Genomic DNA, 26,040 nt, shown 5'->3' with positions numbered 1-26,040 from the left:
ATTCAATCAATGGACCGTAATACAATCTCTCAACTTCGAATAAAATCGCCGATATTGCTGTTGCAAAAGTATGAAAACGAAGACTGATCCAAAACATTTGTAGAAAAAATTTAAAACTTATCTCCTATCTAAAGTAGTCAAATCAAGCCTAATCAAAGCAAAGTAAAGTGCCAGCTAACCTTAAAAATACCAGCTTATTAAAATATATGGTTTTTTTTTATTGATTGCATTAGTTGTGTTATTGGTTAATGAGCTTGCTTAGTGGTTGACAGAAATTTTTAATATTCTATGAAATATTTTATTTTTGTGAAAAATGAAATGTATATAATATTTTACAAGTATTATTCTAATTTTAAAATTGAGTACATTTAAAATTGTGTATTTCTAAAAATACTTTCAAGATATTCTGATTGCTGTTTTCTTGTATTCCTAAAATGTTTTTTCAAATAATATATTATAATTTATGCTGGTAGGTATACTGTTAAGTAAGGAAATGATCACCCATTATTTATGACTTAAAGCCATGCGCTCGTGTACCTAACTTTAAAATTAATATTTAAACACATTATACAACAAGCTACAAAAACAAATAAAAAATAAATACTAAACATGAAATATTTCTTTATTTAATTCCTAGTTTTACGTGGAAAATAATAGATATAAATTATAAGCGATATATTCAAGTAGCCGTAGAAGCATAATGTAAAAGTTAATTTTGTGTTTTTGAACTGTTGGTACTCATTGAAACCACTGAAAGAAGTGATTCACCTGAGTGCTGTACCCTCCAAGTGAAAAACAATTGCACCTATTCTCTGTAATGATGCATACAAACAAACATTTAGCCAGAATGCGATTAAAACAATCAGACCTCCAGGAACTAAAATAATAAAATGATGAACTTGTGACTCAAGAGTCGAACGATTAAACGTATAGATAGTAGAAACCTATTCTTCCGGTAGAGACAAACATGATTTGAATTTGATATTTATAGACATTTTGTATACATTTATCCTTTACACTTCTAAACGTTCATATTATTATCTGTATGCTTTGAAACACGATCAGTAGGCACTGTACAACTGTGACCACCGTTTTCTTTACACAAAATCGTTTACAAATGGTCCAATGTTTTTACATAAATAACAATTGATAAAAATACATACAACTTAACATTTGCATATTGAACAACGAAATGTATATGTATCTAACAACATCGCTCACACAAATAATTTACAATTATATAAAAACATTACCCTCACAGTAATGTACAATTCGTTATAATAACGAGATGTCAACCATATGAACAGGATCGACGAAATCCCCAGGTCGTGACAGAAGGCATCGGAGCTGCACTTGGTTGGGAGCCCGATCAGAACAAAAACATTCTAAACTTTTAAAAAGTAGCCAATGGTAAAAGTATTTTTTTTCAATTGGTATTAAATCGGTAAAAGTAACCAATTTAAGTTTAACCAACCAAATATAGTCTTAAAAAAATTAAATTCTTGTGATATACTGTAACTCAGCTTAACTATAGTTAATCTATATTTAGATACTAGAAATTAAGTAACGATAACTCATGGTCTTTGCTGTCGAGTTGTATTGAGATCAACAAAAAAATAATAATAATTAATAACATAATCTCATAGTCTTATGGTCTTATACTTCTATCTAGAGTAAACACTAAACATACTAACGAAAGTTTAAACACGATTTACAATATTATTGGACCGGCTAAACATAAATGGTAAATGGCTTAATATTGGAATATTAATGTATAGGGTACTTAATAGTAGGTAATGACACTAGTTGACACTCTTATTATATGATGATCTGGTCTGTATTTCGATGACTGTTGAGTAACGAATCATGTATTATCTGTGTTTTTATTTTGAGTCTAACCTGACATTATCATTGCACATTCGTGTGCAATCGACAGTGTAGTTTTTACACTTCTGAAAAGTATTAGCTCTGTCGCTTAGCTTAGCTACATTTCGCTTTACGAAACGATCTCAATAATATTGTATTATTGTTTCTATAACAATAATTTGTATTTTACCTTTTAACATTTACTAAGTGTTCGCTGGAAATCAACGAGCAGTACAGCAATTTAATCAGAACATAATCAAATATTATTATTTATATCGTAATATTAATATTACATATTTTCGAGTAGCATTAATGGCGAGCGTTTACATTTGAATATCTGAATAAATCGACACGTTTTGATTGCTGTTTGTTTTTCGACTGTTCGGTTGAATTTGGACCGTTTAAAGTTTATTTAATATTTTATTTGCTCACTCTAATGTTTTCGATTTCGCCCACGTTTTTATTTTTTTTTTTTAGCGACGGACGAGTGACGAGTTGACCTATGGTCTTAATTTTATCGAGCCCCCCTCGATCTAGTCACTTGCATTTTTCGTAGGTTAGTTTTGTCGCCATGACCTACAGCGTATTTATCGCCGGCGTTCCCACGACCTTTTTAAAATGAATTTATGTTTACACGTCCAGCACACATGCGCGGTGGCTATAACGACGGGTTTTGTTTGTTACAAAATATACAAAACTAAAGTATTTCCTACAGCTACGTCCTGCGTATGGCCCGGAATTCAAATGTAATTATTTACATACACCGTACACGAATAAACAACCGTTGGAACTAACTGCGATAATAACTACAACAGTTAATGTCGAATTTTAAACACATTTATTAAATCATCATAAATATAGTCATTAATTAGAGTATTTATTTTGTGATATAATGTCGTTGATAACATCATGTTTATCTTGTACACCGCTTTTGCCGTTTCTGGTAGTAGGTATTAATTATTTAACGACGCGAAAGAGAGAGTACTTACCTGAATTATAAATTGAAATCAAATTACATATTGTGTCTAAATATTAAGAACACACATTTCGAAATAGTTTGTTGAATTTTTTCCTCTAATATGTTTTTCAAAAATGACGATTTATGTTTTCAACAATCGTATAATATGATGTTTATTAGTTATGAGGTCCAAAATTAAGAAGGAGTTCGCTGAACTTCAATCCACTTCAATATCTTATGAAACTATATATGAAAATTGCATAATATTACATTTTAATGTAAACACAAACAGAACCATAATATCTGTTCACGTAGTTTTTCTTAAAATTTTTTGCAATTTAATATAATAGTATAGTTTTTGAAGTCCTATCGAAAATCATACCTTTTTTTTGACGTTGTTGTATTCGAAGATAGCATAATAATATCATGAATCAATGATGTTATTTTGTTTTTGTTTTAAAATTAATTAGTACTCACAAAATGGTCTAAGTTTTGTTTTGCGTTAAAATTAAATGCATTTTATGACTACACTATTATGCATGTCGTTAAATACAACAGTTGAATGTTTAGAAAAACTATAAAAGAAAATCATATACGCTAGTTATAAGGCGTTGGTAGGCAATTATTTATACATACAACATAAATCAAACAAGCTGTAATATTCAAATTTAATCAAGGAAAAGTCGACTCGAGATGCCAATTTGTTTAACCTCTAAGGCTACAAAGATTTTCTTGTAAATATCCTTGGGCTCATATAATTCATAAATCATTTATGTTATACGCGTTGTTGTATGTATTTATTATAAATAGTGAAGTTTTATTAAATTTAAATTTTTAATAATAAACTTCGATCCCGAAAACCACAGTTCAGACGGTTTTCTTTTTCATTGTCATTTGTCGTACCATCATATTAAAATGTACGAGTAACAATTTTATTCTTGACTATATATTTTATTATACTATAAAATATACGAGTAACTAATAAAAGCAAACGTTTGAAAATTTGATCAAACTTCTTTATTTTTTTTTATTTTTTTTTTTATGTCAGAAGTTATCCCTTGTTAAAATTAAGTTTGTGAAAATACCGTAAACCAAAATAATGCGGTTTTATATTTTTATACGACATGAAAGTTTAGTAAATATTGACATTTTTAGAGAAATGTAATTACTGTTTTAACGGTATAATGCCATTACCTACCTTAATAGATTCGTCTCTGCAGGCGACGTGCTAACGTTGGATAGTTTATTAATAAAATATCATTAAGGAATACATTATTTTGGTAATTTATTGCGACGTATCTACCAAATAATTTTGATTTTATTTTCTGCGTCTAAAATGAACCGTCGAAAATCTCGAACCCACTCAGGGTACACTTTTAGCCAAAACGAACTAATTTTTTTAAAAATTGATAAAAGTCGATAAAAGACTAACATTTATATTAGAGCTTATATCGCGTAGTTGCACGTCCGGGTTTTTACGTCTTGGCTGGACTTTCAGCGCGTATATGAAAAGAAAACAGAACACAAGTGCTCTGTAGGTCAGTTAGGGCATACACGTTTTGGACACGTTCTTTTGAGAAAACGAGAGAATGATAATATAAAGAGGGACAAAATTAGATCCACTTAACCGACTGGACGAAGAATTGTTTTTGTTCACTTGTCGGAGTAACACGTACATTTACGCATTAAGCATATTATATGTATATATGTTTTAAGCAATAACGCATGGTCGGCGGTGCGGGTGAAAGGGAACAAGTCAAAATCACTACTTTTCGTCAAACGAAAAAAGGTCTCATTTCTGTATCGACTATAACGCCTTTTCATTTTTCACAGATAATAAATTCGAGATAACAAGGTGGGTAAATGGTGTGTATCGTTTTGGTGTGTATTATAGATGTTGGATTGGGTCACTGCAATGGATTTGTTAAATTTTAATTCAATCATTGTAATATTGTATACGAAAAATGACTCTGCTCATTCTGATCGGAGATTGTTAGATGTGTTTAGTTTTATATTTTTTATATATTGCTATAAGTGTAATAGTAAGTATAAGTTGAATTCATTTTTGCAAAAAAAACATTGTTATCTGCATCTCTATTATCCTACAATTTTCAGTTTTTTTTGGTTACACTGTGAACTACTTACGAGGAACATTGTATTGAATAATTGTCAAGCCTTAGCTATAAAAAATAAACAGTTGATACATTTTTAACTACAAAATAGTAAGCGAGTTATCATAGTTTTGACAAATTTTATGAAAATTAGAAAAATAAGTGAGCCATTGCAAGACCCTATTGCCAGGCAGATAATAAAATTATTTTCCATGGAAAACAAGCATGACAGTTTAAAGTATGATTTATAAAATAAAATAAAAATAAACATAATATAAGCGAAAATAAAATATTCAGATTGATTTATGAAAAAATAAAAATATTCTTTATTTTTAAAGGCAAATTAGATGTTTTACACCAAAAAAATCGTACCAACGCCTCTTTAATATTTTAAAATATCTATATAGTGACGACTTATGAGGGCCCTTTTATTAATATTTTTAGCTTTTTGACTGAGTGAACATTTTTTATTGGCATTTATAGAAAAAAAACTAAAACAAATCCAAAATGATCAAAGCGAAGACTGTTTAACTTTTTGGTAGCCACTAATAATAAGTACGCCACTTACAAACTATTTTAATAATAATATTACAATTTGTTTTAACAAATTGTTCGTATTTTTACTCCCAATTATTTAAAAAAAATAATGATCATTTTTAATATCGAACTCTCAAAAGTTCCAACTAGATTAAATTTGCAAACCTACTTCTACGAAATTCATGATCAGTATCGGTAAAATCCATAAATGGCGGCCCACTTCAATATCGGTCACTGTATAGTAGGTAGTATAAGATTGCTGCCTAGTTGTTTTTTATATTTTTGGAATTGTTGTCTGTGACCGATAATTAATTTACTAGAGAAAGGTTATAAATTTACAAATATATATATACGCATACGAGTATGTTTAAGTTATTATTGTGCCCAAAACAGTCGTTAATTTTCAAGTAAAGAAAATTGAAATGAGCTTAAACGAGTTACATCGTTGTATAAATTCTTTGGCCAATTGCTACTTTTTAGAACTTTTTTATAGTATGAAATTGGTACTTTTATATAACCTGAAAAAAACCTCAAATCCGCTAGTTCGTTGTTACCGGAAAAATTCCAAATTCTATTTAACACTATGTAGGTAGGTAATAAGTATTGTATTATTGTTTATCTACAGATTTATTACTTATATACATATTTTTTTATTTAAAATTAAAAAACCAAGTAAAAAAATCAATAATGATCACTAGCTAGTTAAAATCAGACGATATTGTTGTGTAGCTATACTAAAAATAGTATAGTTGTAATCTGTCACCTGTGGATGTACCATCGGTGTAGTTAACATGTTTTCCAAGGTAAAAAGATCTACCGATGCAATTTACATTTTTGTCAGGTAAAAATTAGTCTCCTTGGAATTTACATCCTTTGGCAATCCAACCCTAAAATCGACCAACTATAAATCGGTGGAATTTACAACCGTTCCTCTTACCCCTCCTATTAGGGTCCTCACAAACGAATTTTTTCTCAGGTACAGTTAGTAACTTTGGTCACTAATTAACTATATAAATACCTTATTAATACCTAATTTACATTTTTTTTTGTCTTTTATTAGCATACAAATATTAGATATATTTAGATAGAGATAAAATATACGATTTACTTTCTATCGAATATAATAATACTTACCTATCAATTAATTAGTACGATTATGTTATTTATAATACCTTTATTCGTCTTCTCGTTGTTATCTATAGATTATAATAATTAATACTATAAACTATCGTGTGTTAACGATGAACGATGTATGAGGTACCATAACACTTTGTGCACAATCAAATCTAACTCAAACAACTACTGATTAATACTTTTTATAATATAATAAACGGATACGGTTTATGATATGCAAACAAAAAACAATTTAATATTAATATTTATTTTTATATTAAATTACCTATGTGTATTATGGTATTCTATGAATAATTTTGTTCACATCACATACCTATTATTATAAATCATGGTTAACTGTTTATTATTTACCTATAAAATATTTTCACGGGCCTCAGGACCAAAGTTTCGAAACCTAACCCTTTCCCTCCCTTTCGGTGGTCCCGTGGTACTTCGTGTGTCCAAATGATATAATAGAATACGCAATGCACTGTGAGTACCTATACACTTTTCGATTCAAATTACCACCGATCTGGCAAGTCTGAAACATAACTACGACGTCGCACCATAATATAATAATATAATTATTATGTCGCAATCTCCGAAAAAAACGATCCGCCGACTCCACGACGAGAGGTTGCCGAAGCTATAAAAAAAACTTATAAATATACCACCGAACAGCGGTCGTGTTTGACTAATGGGTACCGGGCCAAAAGAGACAAATGGTCGTCGGACAGGTGCAATTTGTCACATCTCTTCTCGTCGGCGGCAAACGCACAGCGACGATGGTGTGTCAATCGTGTCTCTTAGTCATCGTCGGTGGGTCAGGAGAATAGAACAAAAACCAAAATATTAAACTAAAATAAACAACCGACGAGACGTGTCGGAACGAATTAGGCGAGGTGTTGCAGCCAAAACAAAAACTACCAAAGACAACACGTGCATTTATACTTGAAGTACATCTATCGATTTACGTGACAAAATTAACGTTGTAAATACTAAATAGTACAAAATATTATGTCAGCCAGGAGATCCAAATAATATCCAGGCGTAATACTTTTTTACGAAAGGTCAGTTATATTTGACCCCGCTTTTCTTATGTTTTTCCAGTGTTTTTCTGAACGACTGCAAGTCTGCAACTCACATCTAGTTTGTTTTTTTTACCTAGTACCCCGGACCTTCGTTATTATGAACAAAATAAAAAATAAAACATCAAACAAGTCTACGTAATACTATAGTTAACGTATAATATTAAAGACTTCCCTACCACTTACGGTGTATCATAATTCCCAGTGTCAAAGATATGGTCTACGTCGTCGTTGCATTTTTTGTCGGATGGGTACCAATCGCACGACCACACTTTATTTTATCATTTTATTGTTATACTTTTGTAAAACAGTTAAATATAACATAACTATATACAGGGTGAATTATCCAATATGATCACCACTACATTTTTACTTTAATATCTCGTTTATTGAAATTCTGGTCAATCAATAATGTTACCTACCACTCTAATGAAATTCTGATTTTTGCATTAACTCAAATAATTGTAAATAACACCTGCTAAATATGGGACGGATGTTTCTCACTTTTTCACAGGGTCCAAGGCCATCTTTTATGAGGTATTCGATAACATATTATATGTTAAATATAAAGTTTAAATTAGTCAAAAGGCCGAATACTTCGGGTCCGTAATAACCTTCGTATTTTTGATAATGAGTCTATAAGGTCTAAATTCCAGCACTTTAGCTTACGTTTTGAATAATGGATTTACTAAATATATATTTTAATTAAATAAATAATTAAATAATAATATATCTATATACATTATATTTTAAATTAATTAATTTTTCAGTAAAAAGAAAACATAAGCAAACAATTATTATGTAGTGTACAGAAATACTTCTTCTATTTTATTTTTATTTTTTACTCATACATATTTGATGTCTATTTCGTGCACATTGCTGTTCTTACTGGCGTCAGTATAGAGTATAGACATATTATATTTATTATTAAGAACCTTATTTTCAAATACTTAAATTGTCGTAAGCCATTTACGGGAGTATCTCGTGGCGTTTGGTAGGTATATCTTCTTTTTATGTGAGCAATTGAATCGGCTCCCAAACCCAGGTAGTCGATACCCATTGAATTTTCACAACCGGGTATCTCAATGTTTATATCATAGACACATTGGTTACCAAAATGGTTGAAAAATGATTTCTGTCTTCGTATAAAAATGATTCAATATATAATATAATATTAAAATCTATATTATCATTATTCTATTACAAGTACCTAATTTACCCATATTTAAGTATAACATTTATTATACTGCATAACTGCATATTAATAAGTTATAAACGAATAATAATGATTCACTAAAATAAAAAAAAACAAAACAATTATTTAAAATCAAATTTTATCGAGCCCTCAGCCAAATTATTTAGTAGACTTACATTTTTAAGCTAATACTTATATATACATTGTATATTTGATATTGTGGATATAACTATTTCAAAATTTGTTTATCTATAAGTTGTAGTTTGTCTTGAATAATGTTTCTATAATTTATTTTTATATAAGAGCTACTTATTATAATTTAAGTATTAGGTGAAAAAACAATACACATCTTTGAAATTGTAAATATTTAGATGCGTGGAATAAAACTGGGAATTCAATTTTAAGTGAAAAGATTTACACGAATTACATAAACATCAAACTAATTGTAAGACAAACACTATGGTCTTTTGTTTTTGTTATTGAGAATATGTAGGTAACTATTGTTAATATAATTTTCAACTAACAAATTACGTATTGGTTTTATATCTCAACTTGTTTAAATGAAAATCAATCACCGACTGACTGTGTATCAAGAAATGGCAATCTAAGCATACATACTTTAAGTATTCGTCTATTTCTGTTTTATATTCATACTCTACCGAAAGGCCAATTGTTTTTTATATTCTACATCATGATCAACCTTGATGAAACGGTTCACCATGAATTTCACTAAATGGTCAACATTTAATTATTATTGAGTTATGTACAGCTATTTAAAAATCAACATAAATTGTTTTAATTAATATTTAATAAATTGTTAAAATTGTAAAATTTGTCTGAGTTTAAAATGACCATGTTATGTCGGTCCACGAAGGACAAGATAACAAAACCAAACATAAATTCAAATTTTTCAGACACAGGTGGGACAATCTGAATTGTTTTTAAAAAGAGAAACAAAACAAAAACCGGACTCTGTATTTACCAGACATTAAATGTTACAAATATTTAATATTTTTGTCAAACAATTGTCCATTATCTTTAGTATAGTATACTATGGACATTTTCATAATTTAGAAACTACTCGTTTGAATTTTGTTCAAGCTATATCAATATATATATATTAAAAAAAAGTTTTCGTATAATTTTACAGGTATGATAATGCTGGTAAAATCTTCCCGTTTATCCGTATGACTTTTATACATGGCGTAACAGAATGAACTGATTACACCATTAATTTTTGTTATAACCAATATTTATTGTTTTGTTATACATAATTTATAGGGACTTGCGTTATATTATAAATTTGATTCAAATTTTTTTGGGCAATTCAAAAATTGCCAATTTGCTAATCGGGTTATAAGAAGAATTTTTGCGTTAAAAACATGTATGCAAGTCAAGTAGTTTACTTTATAGAATTTTTAAAATAGCAATATTTTTTTTCTAGTAAATTAATTTAAAACTTATAATAACTTTTTTCAAAATATCATTTCTGCGAATTATTTGACATAAGTTCCTATATTTCTTAAATTATTTATTATCCATACTATTTTCATTATTGTCACACGTTTAACTATCTAGAAAAGAGTATTGATATCACGTATGGTTGTTTTGAAGACATATTGTACCTTAAAAATTACAAACAGGAAATTGAAGGAAATATGCAAAATATATTCATGACAAATGGTTAAATTTCTTTCAAAAAACTGATATATTTGAAAGAAAACTTAATTTAATTTTGATGGGCCAATACTTATATGCTATCCCTGGTCATAACTCTAATATTGAGAAGATATTTTCACTGATAATGACCCAGTGGACAAAATAACGTAACCGTCTCCAAGTTGAAACTGCAGAAAGTATCATTCAAAGCAAATTTAATTTCAAAATTACTTGTTTGAAATTGCATACGTATGTCATGGGAAGGCCAGAGCTATTGAAATAGGTGGAAAAGTCAGAAAAATATATCTCAGTTAATTAATCAAATGTATCATTCATTTAATTCCTGTAACAATAATATATGTTTAAACTTAAAATTCGAACGACGCTGTAAAATAAGTATTTAAAAATGTCATGCTATTTTATTCTATACACACATATATTACATTGTGTTCTAAATTTTATAATTGAGAATAATTGAAAAAAGGTTGTTGATATTATTTTCGTAAATGTCCCGATCTGTGGTTGAACTTTTATCCCAACCTTCATACTGGCATCATTTTTTTCGTTAAATTCTTATGTTACACTCTGTATACTGCACAAGTATAATATTGTATTCTGCGCAGTACGTGTACCGTTAACGCTTGATCGGAGTGCTTATAATAATAATAATAATAATAATAATAATATGACTCTACCCTACCCACAAACTAACCACTTACCTACCTACCTACCTACCTACCTACCTACCTACCTACCAATTGTATTGTACCTGGCTTTTTCGGCCACGTGTGACTGGATATTATATAGTGAACCTACCTACCTTATACCTACTTATATAAGAAGCAATGTACATATGCGCGCCAGACATTTTTTCGTTTCTGTTTATTATTTACCTTTAAGCAAAAACTCTTTTTCCTACGGGCTAAGGCTTTTCATAATTTTATCCTTCGCGAGATTCTACACGAAATCCATATTTCTCTCTCATTTTTTCTTCTCTGCTTAAAACCCGAGCACTCGTTCATTTGTTTTCGAATAATAAACCTGGTTTTGTGTTAGTGTAACTTAATAGTAATGAATATACATATTATAAACGTAGAATGTGGGTATTATATTAGAATTGTCGGTTGAAATTGCGATCCATAAAATATAATTTTGTTTTATTACAGTAACAAAAAACCAAAAGACTAAAATAGTAATATTAATGTAAAATTGTCGTGAAACAACTGTTCCAGCGATTGTATGCACCTACTGACATGTCTATTAAACAATTAAAAAAACGTATTGTTTGCAATAGAAATTTTACTTAATAATTTGTATAAGTGTATGTATGGATTGTAATCATTTTTTTTCTACTAAAAATAAATAATAACAATTTATAAAACACATTCGTTAGATTTTAAAAAGTATTACAATTTTAAATGCGCTTGAACTTCTAATATCCAATCACATTAAATTAATTCGTTTTTTTAAAGCATAAAAACAATATTAAAGTGTCAAAATATTATATTTGCATTGATTTGAATTAGTCCCTTGTATATTTCATTAATTGTTAACGAGAATATGATTTACAGTTTTAAACAGTTTATTATTTAATGTTACTTTATTCATATTCAATGTATCAAAAACTTACTTTTTAAAATTAAACGCAATGCAACAAAAAAAATTGAGAGTTAAACAATGCACAAAATGGTCTTTAAATTACCAACCGTTGAATAAAAAATAATCAGACAAAATAATAAATTATATCCTTTTATATTCATATTTAAGAAAGTTTAAAAAACATAGTTTAATTTAATATATATTGAAATAATTAAACACAATGAAAAATAATCATTACATACATTTTTGTTGAAATAATTGGCAGTTTGCAATCCCTTTAACATAATAAACATAATAAAAGGTATAAAAATATGCCATTAGGCATATATTTTTTTTTATATTACAATGCATAATATTTAATTTATACAAACGCGAATATATAAATATAAAATTTGGTAAAGCAAAATTTTTTTCCAAAAGAAAATTTAATTTTAATACTTAAATTTTACATGATTATATTATTATATTATACTATTTTTTTATTATTATAGATAACAATTTTAGATATGATTTAACAACAATACTATTAATAATGAATTGTATTTATATTTTAATGCTATGGATTTTTTTTAAGATTTAAGTTTAAAGATCTATTTATCATATACATATTATAATAAACTTTAATCTCAATAACAGTAAAAAAACTTATTTGTTCTGAGCCATTTTGCCTGAATACAAGGATATACCGACATTGTAATAAGTATACTAGTTAATTATAACTTAAGCGTCACACGAGTAACCTAACCATTATGTACCAGATTGTTAATTGCTTTTAAAGCCGCAAATAAATCTGGGAGAATTTAAACTTCAAACTGTCAATCACAGTAGCATATTACATGTACCTATATATACTATGTTGTATCTTTTATATGTGTACATTAAACGTGTTAAAGGGATATACTATGATGCTAATAAAATTACCGGTTTGTTGAAGACAGTGTATAATCTAGTGAAATATTAAAAAAAGTGAACACAATTTATGTGGAAGATGTGTCGGCCAGCAGTTGTACTTTTAACAGGAGAACGAGAACGTCGCCGTAGTGCAATCATTCCAGTGGCCCTCGTCCGCTGCTGCCGCCTTTTCTGATGGAATTTACATCAAACGATCAATCACACCGACGGATTGATATCCGAAGGCAGTCTGGTATAAAGTGACGAGGAGCATCCTGTAAAAAAACAAATAAACACGTTAGCAGAATAATTGGTAAACCTATTCAGATAATTAGTAGTGGCGCCTGCAGGGTTTGATACAGTGGAACGTACTATATAGTATGGGACACTTGAAGTATGCAAATTGCAAATATGTCAGTGTTCAAAAGAAACAAAAACCACCCCGGGAATACGCTCTGCTGTATAGCAGGTGTCGAGTGTACCACGTCATTGGGTGGTAATGGATGTGTTAAATATTTGATTTCGACAATAGATCGTTACATGAAAAATGAAATTCTGAACAGATACGGGCCTTTAGTGTGTATATTATTTCTAAAGATAATATCTTATTATGGGTGACGGTCAATGGGACAAGTTGAATAAATTAGCCAACGACTTTTATTCCGAATTCATAAATGTCGACATCATCTATTAACCGATTAGATTGTTAGCCGAAACATGGGGCGAACAAATAAATAAAATAAAATAAGAATCGACTTTTTCACAATTGGTAATAATAATGTAATATCATTAAAACTACCTGATAACAAATTCATTTTTAGGTAAACGTAAAATTTGTTTAATAAACTATTATTTTGTAATATTATATTCACCTGCCTGTTGGAATTACAGCTCATAATGACAAGCTAAATAGATTCGGATCTTAGATATTCGGTTTCAGTGGGTTTCTACCTTACTTGTATATATTTATATTTCTTTAAGACATTAATTTTGGTGGTAACACAATCCTTCAAAATTGTTATTATTATTAAGGCTAGACGATTGAGAAATGTGTAAGTCGATTAGTGATTACCGAATGTTGAGGAATAATCGATTTTTGACGATTAATACAATAACCAGTTTAATAATTTTAATTTATCGTCTATGAAGCAGTCGTAAATAGTTATAAAATACTAAATAAAAAAAATAAAGATAAAAACAACAACATGGAAAAAAATGTCAACTGTTTATTTTATTGATAAGTCAACAATTATTTTTGTGCCCATTTGGAATTGGTTGATAAAAAATTAATTATTTGTAATAATTACATTGATTATTTTCCCGTATTATAAGATTTTTTTCGGTTATTTTCAAAATACTTTTAAAATTATTTGACTATTACAATAATTGCTCGATAAAATTCCCAACCCTAATTATTATAAATGTAATAAATAATAATGTATTATTTTTTTATATTTTATAATATTATAGTACATAGCACCTATAATATTTATATCATAAATTATTATTATCATTTACCTATTATTGCAATTATTACATTTTTAGTTAATTTATGGTGAATTGGTACCTATGTTCTATGGAAAAAAAACTTTAAATCAGCCTAAATATTTTGAACATTTCTTTGTATATAATAGTACCTAAATGAAAATATATGTAATGGAAAGGATTTCAAACGATTTTTAATAAATAGTTATTTTTTAAAATTACAACAAACTGATTATAAAACCATTCAAAGAAGAAATTCAACTGTTCGTTTAAATATTCAATTTCGTCAATAATTGAATTTCGAATGTCTATAAAAAGATTATGCCTATGTATTTTTGATATTTTTAAATTGCTATAAGAACAATTTATGCGAAGGAACCGGCAATACATTTTCATACATACATTTGTAATTGAAAAGAATTCCTAAATTTCCCTTCCTATTGTTCCTGTAAGTACAAAATTGTGGCTAATAAATGTTACCTGAAAATGTCTGATTGTTAATCGCAAATTGAATGTACTTGACTTCCGACGGCCAGTTGCGCTTAACTTTTTCTCTTGTCAACCATGGCTTCAATAAGTCCTGTACATTATGCCAGCCACTGGTTATATCGTTCACATCATCTGAAGCCCTGTGTTTGATGAACACCTCATTCCTCCATACTACTTTTATGTGATTGATTATCGCTTTGATATATTGCACACAGTATGGTGCGTCGATAAAATGTGGCATGCCAAACGTCGCATAAATATCCATCAAACTGACCGCCACGTTCACATGGTGTACGCTCTGGAGCGGCATTATGTGCATAAATTTGCTCTTGATGTCCCAGTGGACCATGATATATGAGTAGCCATCACGGGTCCATGGACGCATGTCGATGAATCCGAAGTAGACCGATGAACCATATTCAGAAAACTGAGATGACGGACACATCTGTACCGCCGATACCGGCGATACCTGTACCGGCATTGGCACCACCACCATCGGTGCCTTCGGAGATATCGCTCTCACCGCGTCCTCCCCTCTCGGGTTGCGGCAGTACGGACACTGTGCCAGGTAAGTGGACACCGCCTCCCTCGTCACGTTGCAGTACCGCAATCGAATTCTGTGAATCATTTGATCCTCAGTACCGTGATTGGTCTCCAGATGCGCCTCGTGCAGCACGTCGAACAGTTCATCATTAGACACGTACAAGCGGAGTTTGTCCGAGTCTACCAACGGCGATGGCTTTACCAACCATTCGCTACCACCCTTCATTATAACGTTAAACTTGTGAAGTAATCGCAGATTCCTCGCCGATACGGTCCCTCTGCCTGTTTTCAGATGCTCTTTCAGTTGCCGAACTATTGCAATCCGGTCCTGATATTCACCACGGCTTAAACTCTTCTTGTTACCACGTCGCTTAGTGGCAAAAATAATCTTCCACATGTCGTTAAATGACTTCCTTGTCTGCCACTCCATGATCTCAGCCTGCAAATAAGGTGTGTAACGTTTATTAGGCTATGGGAGCACACGTCGACCAAGCACACGACGCATAGAGTAACTGACTACGCACACTAATCGTTTTCGACTGAACACCGTCCCGAACGAAGACCTTTGGCCGGCCACGACCGATTCGACGCCCCACCAGAATCTATCGCCACAATAGGCGGACATTTTATAAAATACCGATTTCTAGGTAGTTAAAAAAAAAACCCGACCACCCACCGCCGGTCGACTGTTAATGTGCGATTATCATGTGCCACATTATATTATATATTAGTTTATCGGACCCGACTTATAATGGTACACAATTATTTCTATACGCATTATATTGTATTGCTGGGTTTTATTTAGCACTGTGTATCTTCAGTGTACATATACATGTAGTTTGAAGGAAGACCCGATTGTCCCAAACCTTAAGTCGATACAATGCGCATCCGCCCGTCAGCTGTTAATGGGGGTTAGAACCTACACTAAGGACCTAACTCAATTTAGGTACAATAGTATTTCTAAAATATTTCTAAGAACATCAATATTGTTGTTTTATTATTTCAATATACAATTTTAAGTGAATTCCAACCTTTAATATCGAGTTATATATTATATTGAACTAATTCATTACTAAACCATTAAAACAATATTTAAAGTATTAAAATAGGCATATATTTAATTTGAAAGACTTCCTGTCATATATTTTATTTATTGTCGAGAAATGAAGCGTATAATTGTAATTTACGGTACTGTGTTTAACTCAACAGTTACTTATAATATTTAATTCTAATATGCATAGTCTCGAAGAAAAAATTGTTCAATGTAACACACATATCTTAGATAACATAGCACAGTGTTAAATAATTATTATTACAACAATAATAATAATATTATACTCTATACATGTTATAAAACTATATTATATTACAAAAATAATCGGAAATTTCACAGTTCTATTTTCAATGGGAGGAGGGGAGTAACACCGTGTTGTCCCGAAATACAATTCATGGGAGGAACTAGGATCTATCAATTTGCTGACTCAAAATCAAAACATTTTTTTCTTACTTTGCTCAAAAACTATAACCTATAAAATACTAGCTGTCCCGTCACGGCGTTATCCGTGTACTATATAGCTATATAAAAAAACCCCTTTACCCCTTAGAGGTCTAATTTTGAAAAATCATTTCAAAAAATAAAAATAATATTTACAAATAGTTCTAATGACTCTATATACATGTTGTTATTAAAAAATGATTCTATGGCTATAATTATAATTTGTATAGTTAAACTCGTTTATCGATAAGAAAAGTATCATTATTTTTTTACAACGCAATTTATATAATTCAGCTATTCAGTGTTTTCCATACAACTCTTAACTTAGATAATAAATTTGTTATGTTAGTTTGTAGTTTATAATATTTCAGCAAGTATTCCTATACGTCATAATTATAGCGGTTGCAGCTGTTACTACTTACGATCGTCAGTAGACAAATTAACTGTCGTAATGTCGTGTCGAAACAAAGATCTATTACATCAATATTATATCTTTTCTAGCTGATCCCTTGCACTTCGTTGCCCTTTAACAATGCCAATTCTATATGAGACTCCCTTGTTATAATGTATGTAGCATATTATCAGGTAGGCTATCTATCTGTGGTGGATTGCGCACCCCGCTAGGTTCACACTCTATATGAATAATACGATATGTTTCATTTAAATTTAATTGATTTTTTGACTGTGTACATGCCGATGAACGGCAATAAGTGTAACTCAGCCAACAGTGAACTTGGTAGGCTATGTACTAAAATTCGATTTGAAGCCTTTTTAAACATGATCTGCCGGATTAACCAACGGCAACTAAAAATTTAAAAAAAATACCAAGTTCTACTAAAAAATTAAGAAAGTTGCGCGGAAAATAAGTTATTAATTAAAATAAACATGCAAATTGTATACCTATACACATATTGTATGGCATGGTGATGGCCCGAAGGTGATTTAAGTTTGTTTAACATTTTAAGCGTGATTGCTTCAACTAACTATGATGAACAAACACTTATCAAAATAATGTAAAATGTTCATTAATCTTCCGATTGATTCCACTGTGAAATGAGCTCTAAAAAATTATAAATTAACTGTTTTATGTCATTGATAGAAGATAGATGGATCTGTTGTAAACGATAAGCGATAAGCGTAATGCCTCGACTATGGGAAGTAGGGATTTATTGTTATATACATAGATAGATATAGATAGGTTGTAAAATTTTACCTAAAACAATTCAAATCTGCACACCGATCAAACATATAGTTAGACGGACAAAAAGTTATGGTTGCATGTCGCTACAGAAACCCATAGATCGCCGTGCTGTAAAATTTGGAGATATATATATAATGTGTACTTAAACAGTTTATTTTTGCGATTTCAACTATTTAAAATCAAAATTTTGAAAAATCTTTTCTTAGTGGAACTTGACATTATAATATTAATCCATCCTCGAAATTTCAAGTCTATAACTCAAATAGGTTTGGCTCTGCGTTGATTATTGCTAAAGTAATTTTCCTTTGTATATATAGAGATTAGGTACATTATATAATATTGACTATACATTTAATTTTAATTTATATTATTGTTTAATTTTTAACTTTATTAAGCTACCTATAATAATATACTATTTATATTTTACGAGTTGCTCATGCAAAGACAAAAATATTAACAATTTATCTTACTTTCACATCATTTAAAAGAAACTAATTAATTCAACATTTTCTTATGCCTATACATAATTAAAAAAGTCAATATATTTTTAAAATTATAAAGTGTTAAATGCTTTTATAAATATTTTGTTAAAATGTCATGTATCAATGATTATTTTATTACAGTGGTCGCCGCTTCATGTAATCACTTTGGTACGGGACATAACTGATAACATAATCCGATTGATAACACTAAACGAAAAATTTAAAATTTAAAATTTAAAAAAATTAAATAAAATATAAATAAATAATAAATATGTTTAATATGTACGGATGCATACAAAAGCGATACTGGTCGACGGGCAGCGACTGTCTTTATGCTGTACGAACGAAAGGTAGATATAAATGATATAAATGTGATATCATTCTATACACTGTATAGACATTTATGTCTTTATTGTGAGACATTTGGAGAAAACTTTGTAAACATTGTATGTTACAAAATGATGATTCTATGACCTAAAACTGATAATGATTACAATAGCCGACATAATTTACACATATAAGTATACATCCGGCCCGTACTTATACTTTTCGATAACAATAAACGTTTGATAACATTAACCGTGATTAAAATAAGCAGCGATCACTGTATATTAAAAAAAATTTAGTTTTTATTCAGAATTTATTATATAGATAACATTCTTCTTTGTATGTGTGCATCGAGTACTCGCTTGTGTAATGTAACATGTCCTACTCCTCCCCAGACATTATTTAATCTTTAAGACTTAACACTTAGGATTAGTGTTTGCTTAGTTTTTAGTTTAAAAATTACACGTTTTGCTGGTGTGGTAATAATAATACAGTCAAAAAGTTATAGGCTGTATATCTAAACAATTATCTTATGAATATACAATTCTCCGGTCACAGTGTTCGTTATTAAACTTCTCAGAAGGTGGACCGATGTTCATGAAATTCTTTGTGTGTATTTCGTAGGTTTAAGAATAGATCATGGACTATTTTTTAAACCAGTAGGTATTAAGGGTGGCCCACCCCAAATATTTTTCTCTATTTTAATCCCTATTTCCCTTGGTAAGAGCATCGCGGCTGGACCGATTTCGCTAATTATTTTTTTTTTGTATTTGTTATTGTCAAGATAATGTTCTTATGGAATATAAAATTAAGAAAGTTGAGCTGAAAATAAGTTATAAATGAAAATAAACGTGTAGATTGTAAGCCTGTAAACATATTGTATGGTATGGCAGTGACCCTCGGGTTTCTATTTACCTGCAACCTGACCTTTTTGTCAGTCAATTTATGTGTATGATCGGCGTGTAGATAAGAATTGTTCCAAGAAGTAAAATTCAACAATTTATCTATATCATATTAAATTAATTCATATTTCCCTTGCTCGCGTCATCACACTTATCGCATAATTATTATTTCTTATCGCTTAAACAGATGCATCTATGTTATAAAATAGTTGATTTATCATTTCATATGGCACATTTCACAGTCGATTCAATCAGAATATTAAAGAAAATTTGTACAGTGAGTTTTTTAATAAAACTTTGTTAATTATTAATTGTTCAAAGGAATCATGATTAATATTTTTAAATTTTAAATTGTTTGACAAATGCCTATAACTTTTAATTGTTACGAAATTAAAAATAAAATCAATTTTAAGTTGATTGGATAATATGATTTTGCTGACTCTAATTTAAAAACAAAAATGTGAAGGCTCATATTTTTACTTATTTACCCATAGTGTAAAAATACTAAGGGGAAGGGGGTACTTCACTTGAGAACGTAAATTGTATTTTACTAAATGACAGCGTGAAGACCGAAAAGTGACAACTATACTAATCCGATGCACCACGTCTGGCCACATACTATCTCAACAATAAATGTAAATGGGTCGTTAAAGTCACTCGAACACATTCCACGGTGCGCCGTAATTGCGTCAGCTAAAAGGCGTCGGTCGCACGCCACAATAGGTACCTATATTATGTAATTTAAGGCAGGTAAGCCAACGCGGAGCAGCTCGCGCCTTATTTACAAATACCAAAAAATTGACTTATTATCATTACTGCACATTTTTTTGGTATACATTTATAAAAAAAAGTTTTTATTGATAAATGAACAAACAATAATCGATAAAATATAAATAAATAAGAGTATAAGAAAAAAAAAAATTGAAATTGTAAAAGCACCTAAATGTTTTAATAAGAACTCTTTGAGATTTTAGTTATTTCGAGATCTGATTAATTTTTTTAAATATGATGTGATATCAGACACTTGTTGTCAATGACATTTACTAAAAAAACCTTGAAGTCTCGAAATTGTTCTTTGAAGACGGCAACTATAAATTTAAGTTGAGTACACAATTTAATGATTGAAACATTTTGGCTGTGGATATAATTGTATTTATCCAAACATATTCATGTTGGCCACCCTTGGAGATATCGTGTGTCGCTTCGCCGCCGCCGATACCCATTAGTATATTTGTATATTATAACGTCTCTTTACAATATTATTTATTAAGTATAAGGTATAAGTAGGCATAAAAATATGTATAAAGTGCATAAGCATGCAACACTGGTTGAGCATTGTTTTTTTGTTTAAAAGAATATATGTAAAAGTATAATATTAAAAAAATATATTAAAATGCAATATAGGAAAGGTGTTATGTATACACATATAACCCACGTATATAATACAAATATTAAATTTATTATAAAAATAGTTAATTAATTCAATTGTTTATTTTTTGTGTACACGACAAGTAATCGAAATATCTCTTCAATTTTTGACTGCAATATCTCATTTTCTGATAGCAATTCGCATTCAGGAGTTCAACATTGAAAATTCTAGGACTTTTTAAAAGCGTCAGGAAAATCCCAGATTTTTATACAAACCAGTTTTTGACAAAATTGAATTTGATTTTTGGTAGGTATAACTCTAAAAAACATAGTTATAACTTTTCACCAAACATTTATATTATTTTTTGTTTTATTCACTATACGCTATCAAAATATTTTTACTCATTTTGAGCTATTTATAGGAATAAGACATTTTAGATTTGTATTAATTTTTTTTAATTATTGGAGATTCATTTTCGCCCATTAATTTTGAAAATTTAATCCAAGGTTCCTTATAAGCTGTTGTTAGTAAAAATAAAAATAAAGTCGTTCGTAATTCTATAAACTGTCAAAATCAATTAAATTTGCAAACTATTTGTCAGAAATTCACAAAATTGTTTGTAATTATTTCTAAGATTTTAAAATTTAGGACAAGATTGCTCATAACTTATTTTACTTTTATTAAAACAAGTTTACTGAAAAGTCAAATTATTTTTTATGAGCATTTTTGGTTGAATTTTTTGGGGCATTGGATATTATTAATAAATTATTTTGTTATTTTTTTTTAAATTGAAAAACAAATTACCGTAGCTATTTGAAATATTCACAAAATGTTTGTTATATCATTCACCATACATGCTACAATCGACAAAATATTTTAGCTCTTTTGGAGCTATCTGTATAGTCCTGAGGCATTTTTGATTTTTTAAACTTGTTTTTCAATTATTGTCAATAAATAATTTTATTCTCAATCAAATACTTGAAAAAAGTAATTCAACCTACTGCATTGCACAATATGAAACATGTTTCTGTGCAACTACTTACTGCATCTATATAATTAAACTCAGTCGAATTGCACAGCGTATTCACCAAACATACATATGCTATGCATATGGACTGTGTTCTTTCACTGTTGCCTGTCTTCCTAACAATATTCAACATTCCACTGAGTGACTGACTCGATAATACTTGTTTAAATCTTCACGTCTGCACCAGAAATATTTTGTTCACAATCAAAATATAATACTTATACATTTTAGTATTTGTATGATATTATTATGATTAGCAAAATCAAACTGATAAACGTTTTGACGAACTTCGTGTGACCCACAAAAGGGTCTCGTGGCAGTTGACCTGTTATTTATACACTATACTCGGGTAAATATAATTTAAAATAATAGGAATAGCTATATTTGGTGTTGTAATTTGAAATGGCAGCATACAGCTAATTTATAGATATACTGATGTACAATATTATTCCCAAATCCCCATACTCAGATTAGTTTACCACACGCTCCCTCACCTAGCATAAAGGGTGGGGGGGGGTAGTCGCACTTCCCTTGATACACGGGTTCGGCGCCATCGATACATTGCAATGCTGTGTTGTATCGATAGAGTATAATATAAGAATGTTTCTGTGTCACATAATGCGCACATTCCAGACAACGATCCCTTATTTTGTCGATATAATATATATAGGAGTGGATCTAATCTTATATTATCCATATTATGGTAGTACCACATGCAGCACATTGTGACTTCGGTGTGTACAGAGTCCAAGGTTATAATAATGGTTGTCCACCCGTCGTTCCCTTTTAATGGTGTGTGTCCGTCTGTTGCTGCAGCTAATAATGGGCATTGATATGCGCACAAAGCATTAAGGGTAGGTCGGGTCTCGTCCGCAGTACATGTGAAACGTGTTTATCACAATAATATTCAGAAACGATCGCTAGAATAATATAATGTCTGTCGATGAAACTACGCTGTAGGCACGTTTTATTTTTCAAATACCCTATACCCATTGATAATTTTGTGCCGACCTTAATTGAATAGCCCCGTATTTTAAAAAAAGAACATTTTTCCTCTGATAGTTATTTAAAACGTTTTAAAACCATTGTATAGTTTAAAAGCATAAATGTTTTACTTCGAAATTTAAAAACTATTTATCCATATTCGTTCAAAGATTTTACTACCTATAGCCTACTATTGTTATCTTAAAAATAAAAAAAAAATTCGATTTAAAATCGAGGTTTTAGTTATTCTAATGGTATTATCTCTAGCACGATACGGACATTCCCAGTGGACATTTTCCATATCGGTTTTATTACGGAGATACCGCAATGCCAGAGTATCAGGGATAATATAGTCGTAGGAAGTTTTTGTAATGAAAATATGAAATAAATATGCTCATAAGTCATATTGGTTTAATTGCTTTATTTGTGTATAATATGAAAATTAATAAACAAATTAGAAAAGGAATAATTGTATTTAAGGAAATTAATTAAACTGTTTAAAGCCATTTTATTAGTGTTATATATTTTATTAATGTCAATATAAATATTAATTATGCATTATAATTGTACTTATGTAAGTATTTTATAATTTGTGTACCTTTTTTTCAACTTATAATTGAAAAGTTAGGTATATCAAGTTAATTTAACTTACCTAAGAAAATTGACTGTGGGCTCTTAACTATTTATAGTTTTGTAAAATATTTGTACTTATTAATATATTTTTGTAAAAAGATCTTTACGCATAGTTCAAGTAGTATAACTTTTAAATTTAGAAGCTCAACGTTTTTCTTGATTCCACCGAATAGCCAAATATAAGGCGAATGCATAATACTATTTTTTGTTCGATGTACTATGTTGATTCACCAAGTAGGCTCGTCCCCATTTTTCCCTTTAATAATTCATTTATTCACTAGCAGAATTTTGGAATTTTTAAATATACTTAAAGACCAAATTATTTTCAAATTCTCTAAATTATTGTTACTAATTAAGGAGTATCATGTGGCGGTACAAATTTCTTTTAGCATAAATGGCTATTCTTTCTTTAGGAATTTGACAATCCTCGTTAATACTTCATCTACAAATAAATAATCATTAGGTATTTTGTTTTGTATTCATAATAACCGACTGCGACAACTGTGAAATGCGATTATCGTCTTTTCCGGTACTTAAAATATTTATTACACATTTTTTATTTCAGACTTGGCCGTATAACGCACACAACACCGCTAAAGAATGTTCATCGGCCGACGACGATGACTACAGATACGACTGTTATAATGATACATTGGAAGAAAAATCGTATTCAACTTACGACACTACTTACTACAAGTCGTCGATTAACTCGTGAATAACTCGTGCCATTCGTGTACTCAAATTAATTTATTCAATTTAGACCTAGGTACTTAAAAAATTATACATCATGATTATTTACTAAACACATCATGCAAAATAAAACTATTCGTGTAATATTTGTCGATTGACGTTTAATTTATGGATTTTCATAATAATGTTAATGGAATTTAATAAAAACTGTACGATGATTTAATAAAAACTATGAAAACTGAACCAACAGGTTTTATGAGCATGTACCATGTACGTATAAAACATGGTATAGCATAATTAAGATAGATAATTTCTTAGACATAATATTATGCCGACTAAATAATTATGAAATCGTCTGTGGGAAAACCTTATCTATCATCCGACGTGTAAGGTTAGGATAAGGTGTAAGATATTCACGAAGTGATTATTTTATCGAAAAACGAGTTTACCTAACCTTTAACCTTTTCCAAATATATATTGATGGTTCTTAAATAAAATAATCTGCTTGTAAATATGTGCTACTGGTATCAGAGATATTAACAAGCTACGAGTGAACTACATATAATGCTTTGTTCAACGTCTGAAAACGTTACATTGTAAAAAAATGTTTTTAATATTGATCGACACATTTATCATCATAATATGATAAAACGGTTGATTAATTTATCGTACTTAATGACTAGCAAGTATGATTTGAAAAAAAAAAAATTACTATGTTTGAGAATTTGTATTTTAATTAGGTACCAATATAACTTATGATTTGAAATTTCATCATTCACTATACCTAATAATTATACAGTGATGTATAAATTAAGTTATATTATGTTAGATATAATATAACGTTTCATGTTTTTGGTTATTTAATAATTCCCAAGCTAGCTGGCCAGAATCGATAAAACGATATTGATTTAGAAAGACTGAGATTGAATGGTTGAAGTATCATAATGTATTTTATGTTTATAAGAGTTCGATTCTTGCTGTTTTATCACTTCGTTTTAAGAATTTTATTTTACTCAAATGTTCTCCTACGATAATTTTCTTAAAGACAGAACGTGTTGTTTTGATAGTTTTTACAACTTAATCCAAACGACTTTGATAACCTTTAATTTTTAATAATATTTTTTTAATAACACCATTGGGTGTTTATTTATTCGTTCATTAAAATTTTTTTGCCTTTATATAGACAGACTGAAACTAAAATGAAAAAGAAATTTGTATTTCTTAGACGATAATTTGTTAATATTTTGTAAATACCATATTAATTGAATGATAAACAAACATTTAATAATTTAACAAAGTCATATGAATCATTTTCTGGTGGTTTTCAAGAAAAAATTCAGTGCAGTTATTAAATTGTTCATTATTAGTCTTATAATATGCAATTATTGTTCAGTAT

The 26,040-nt window shown here is 29.5% G+C and overlaps 2 protein-coding genes across 3 annotated transcripts in view; one reads left to right on the top strand and one right to left on the bottom strand.

Annotated features, from left to right (window-relative positions):
* The window catches only part of LOC111027740 (transcription factor 21), a 42,975-nt gene extending 18,088 nt beyond the window's left edge, over positions 1 to 24,887 (top strand). For both annotated transcript variants that reach the window (XM_022306159.1, XM_022306158.1), the window contains one exon: positions 24,520 to 24,887. In XM_022306159.1, the coding sequence (XP_022161851.1) occupies positions 24,520 to 24,669 (150 nt within the window). In that variant the 3' untranslated portion in view covers positions 24,670 to 24,887. The remainder of the gene's footprint in view (positions 1 to 24,519) is intronic.
* Positions 12,689 to 16,060, bottom strand: LOC111027739 (KRAB-A domain-containing protein 2-like). Its single transcript, XM_022306157.1, has 2 exons — positions 14,983 to 16,060; positions 12,689 to 13,292 (listed from the first exon to the last, which is right to left on the bottom strand). Exons 1-2 carry the CDS (start codon positions 15,962 to 15,964, stop codon positions 13,237 to 13,239), a joined length of 1,038 nt encoding a protein of 345 aa, XP_022161849.1. The 5' UTR covers positions 15,965 to 16,060; the 3' UTR covers positions 12,689 to 13,236.
* Positions 24,888 to 26,040: the final 1,153 nt, after the last annotated feature.

Source organism: Myzus persicae, unplaced genomic scaffold (assembly GCF_001856785.1).
Source record: "Myzus persicae strain clone G006 unplaced genomic scaffold, MPER_G0061.0, whole genome shotgun sequence".
Taxonomy (NCBI): Eukaryota; Metazoa; Arthropoda; class Insecta; order Hemiptera; family Aphididae; genus Myzus; species Myzus persicae.
Note: the sequence above shows the minus strand (reverse complement) of the source record. Positions and strands in the feature narration are given on the sequence as shown.

Coding starts and splice junctions, on each gene's coding strand:
- LOC111027739 (XM_022306157.1), bottom strand. CDS start 15,964: ATGGAGTGGCAGACAAGGAAGTCATTTAACGACATGTGGAAGATTATT. Junction 13,293..14,982: donor TAACAATCAGACATTTTCAG/GTAACATTTATT, acceptor GTTTTTTTACAG/GATGCTCCTCGTCACTTTAT.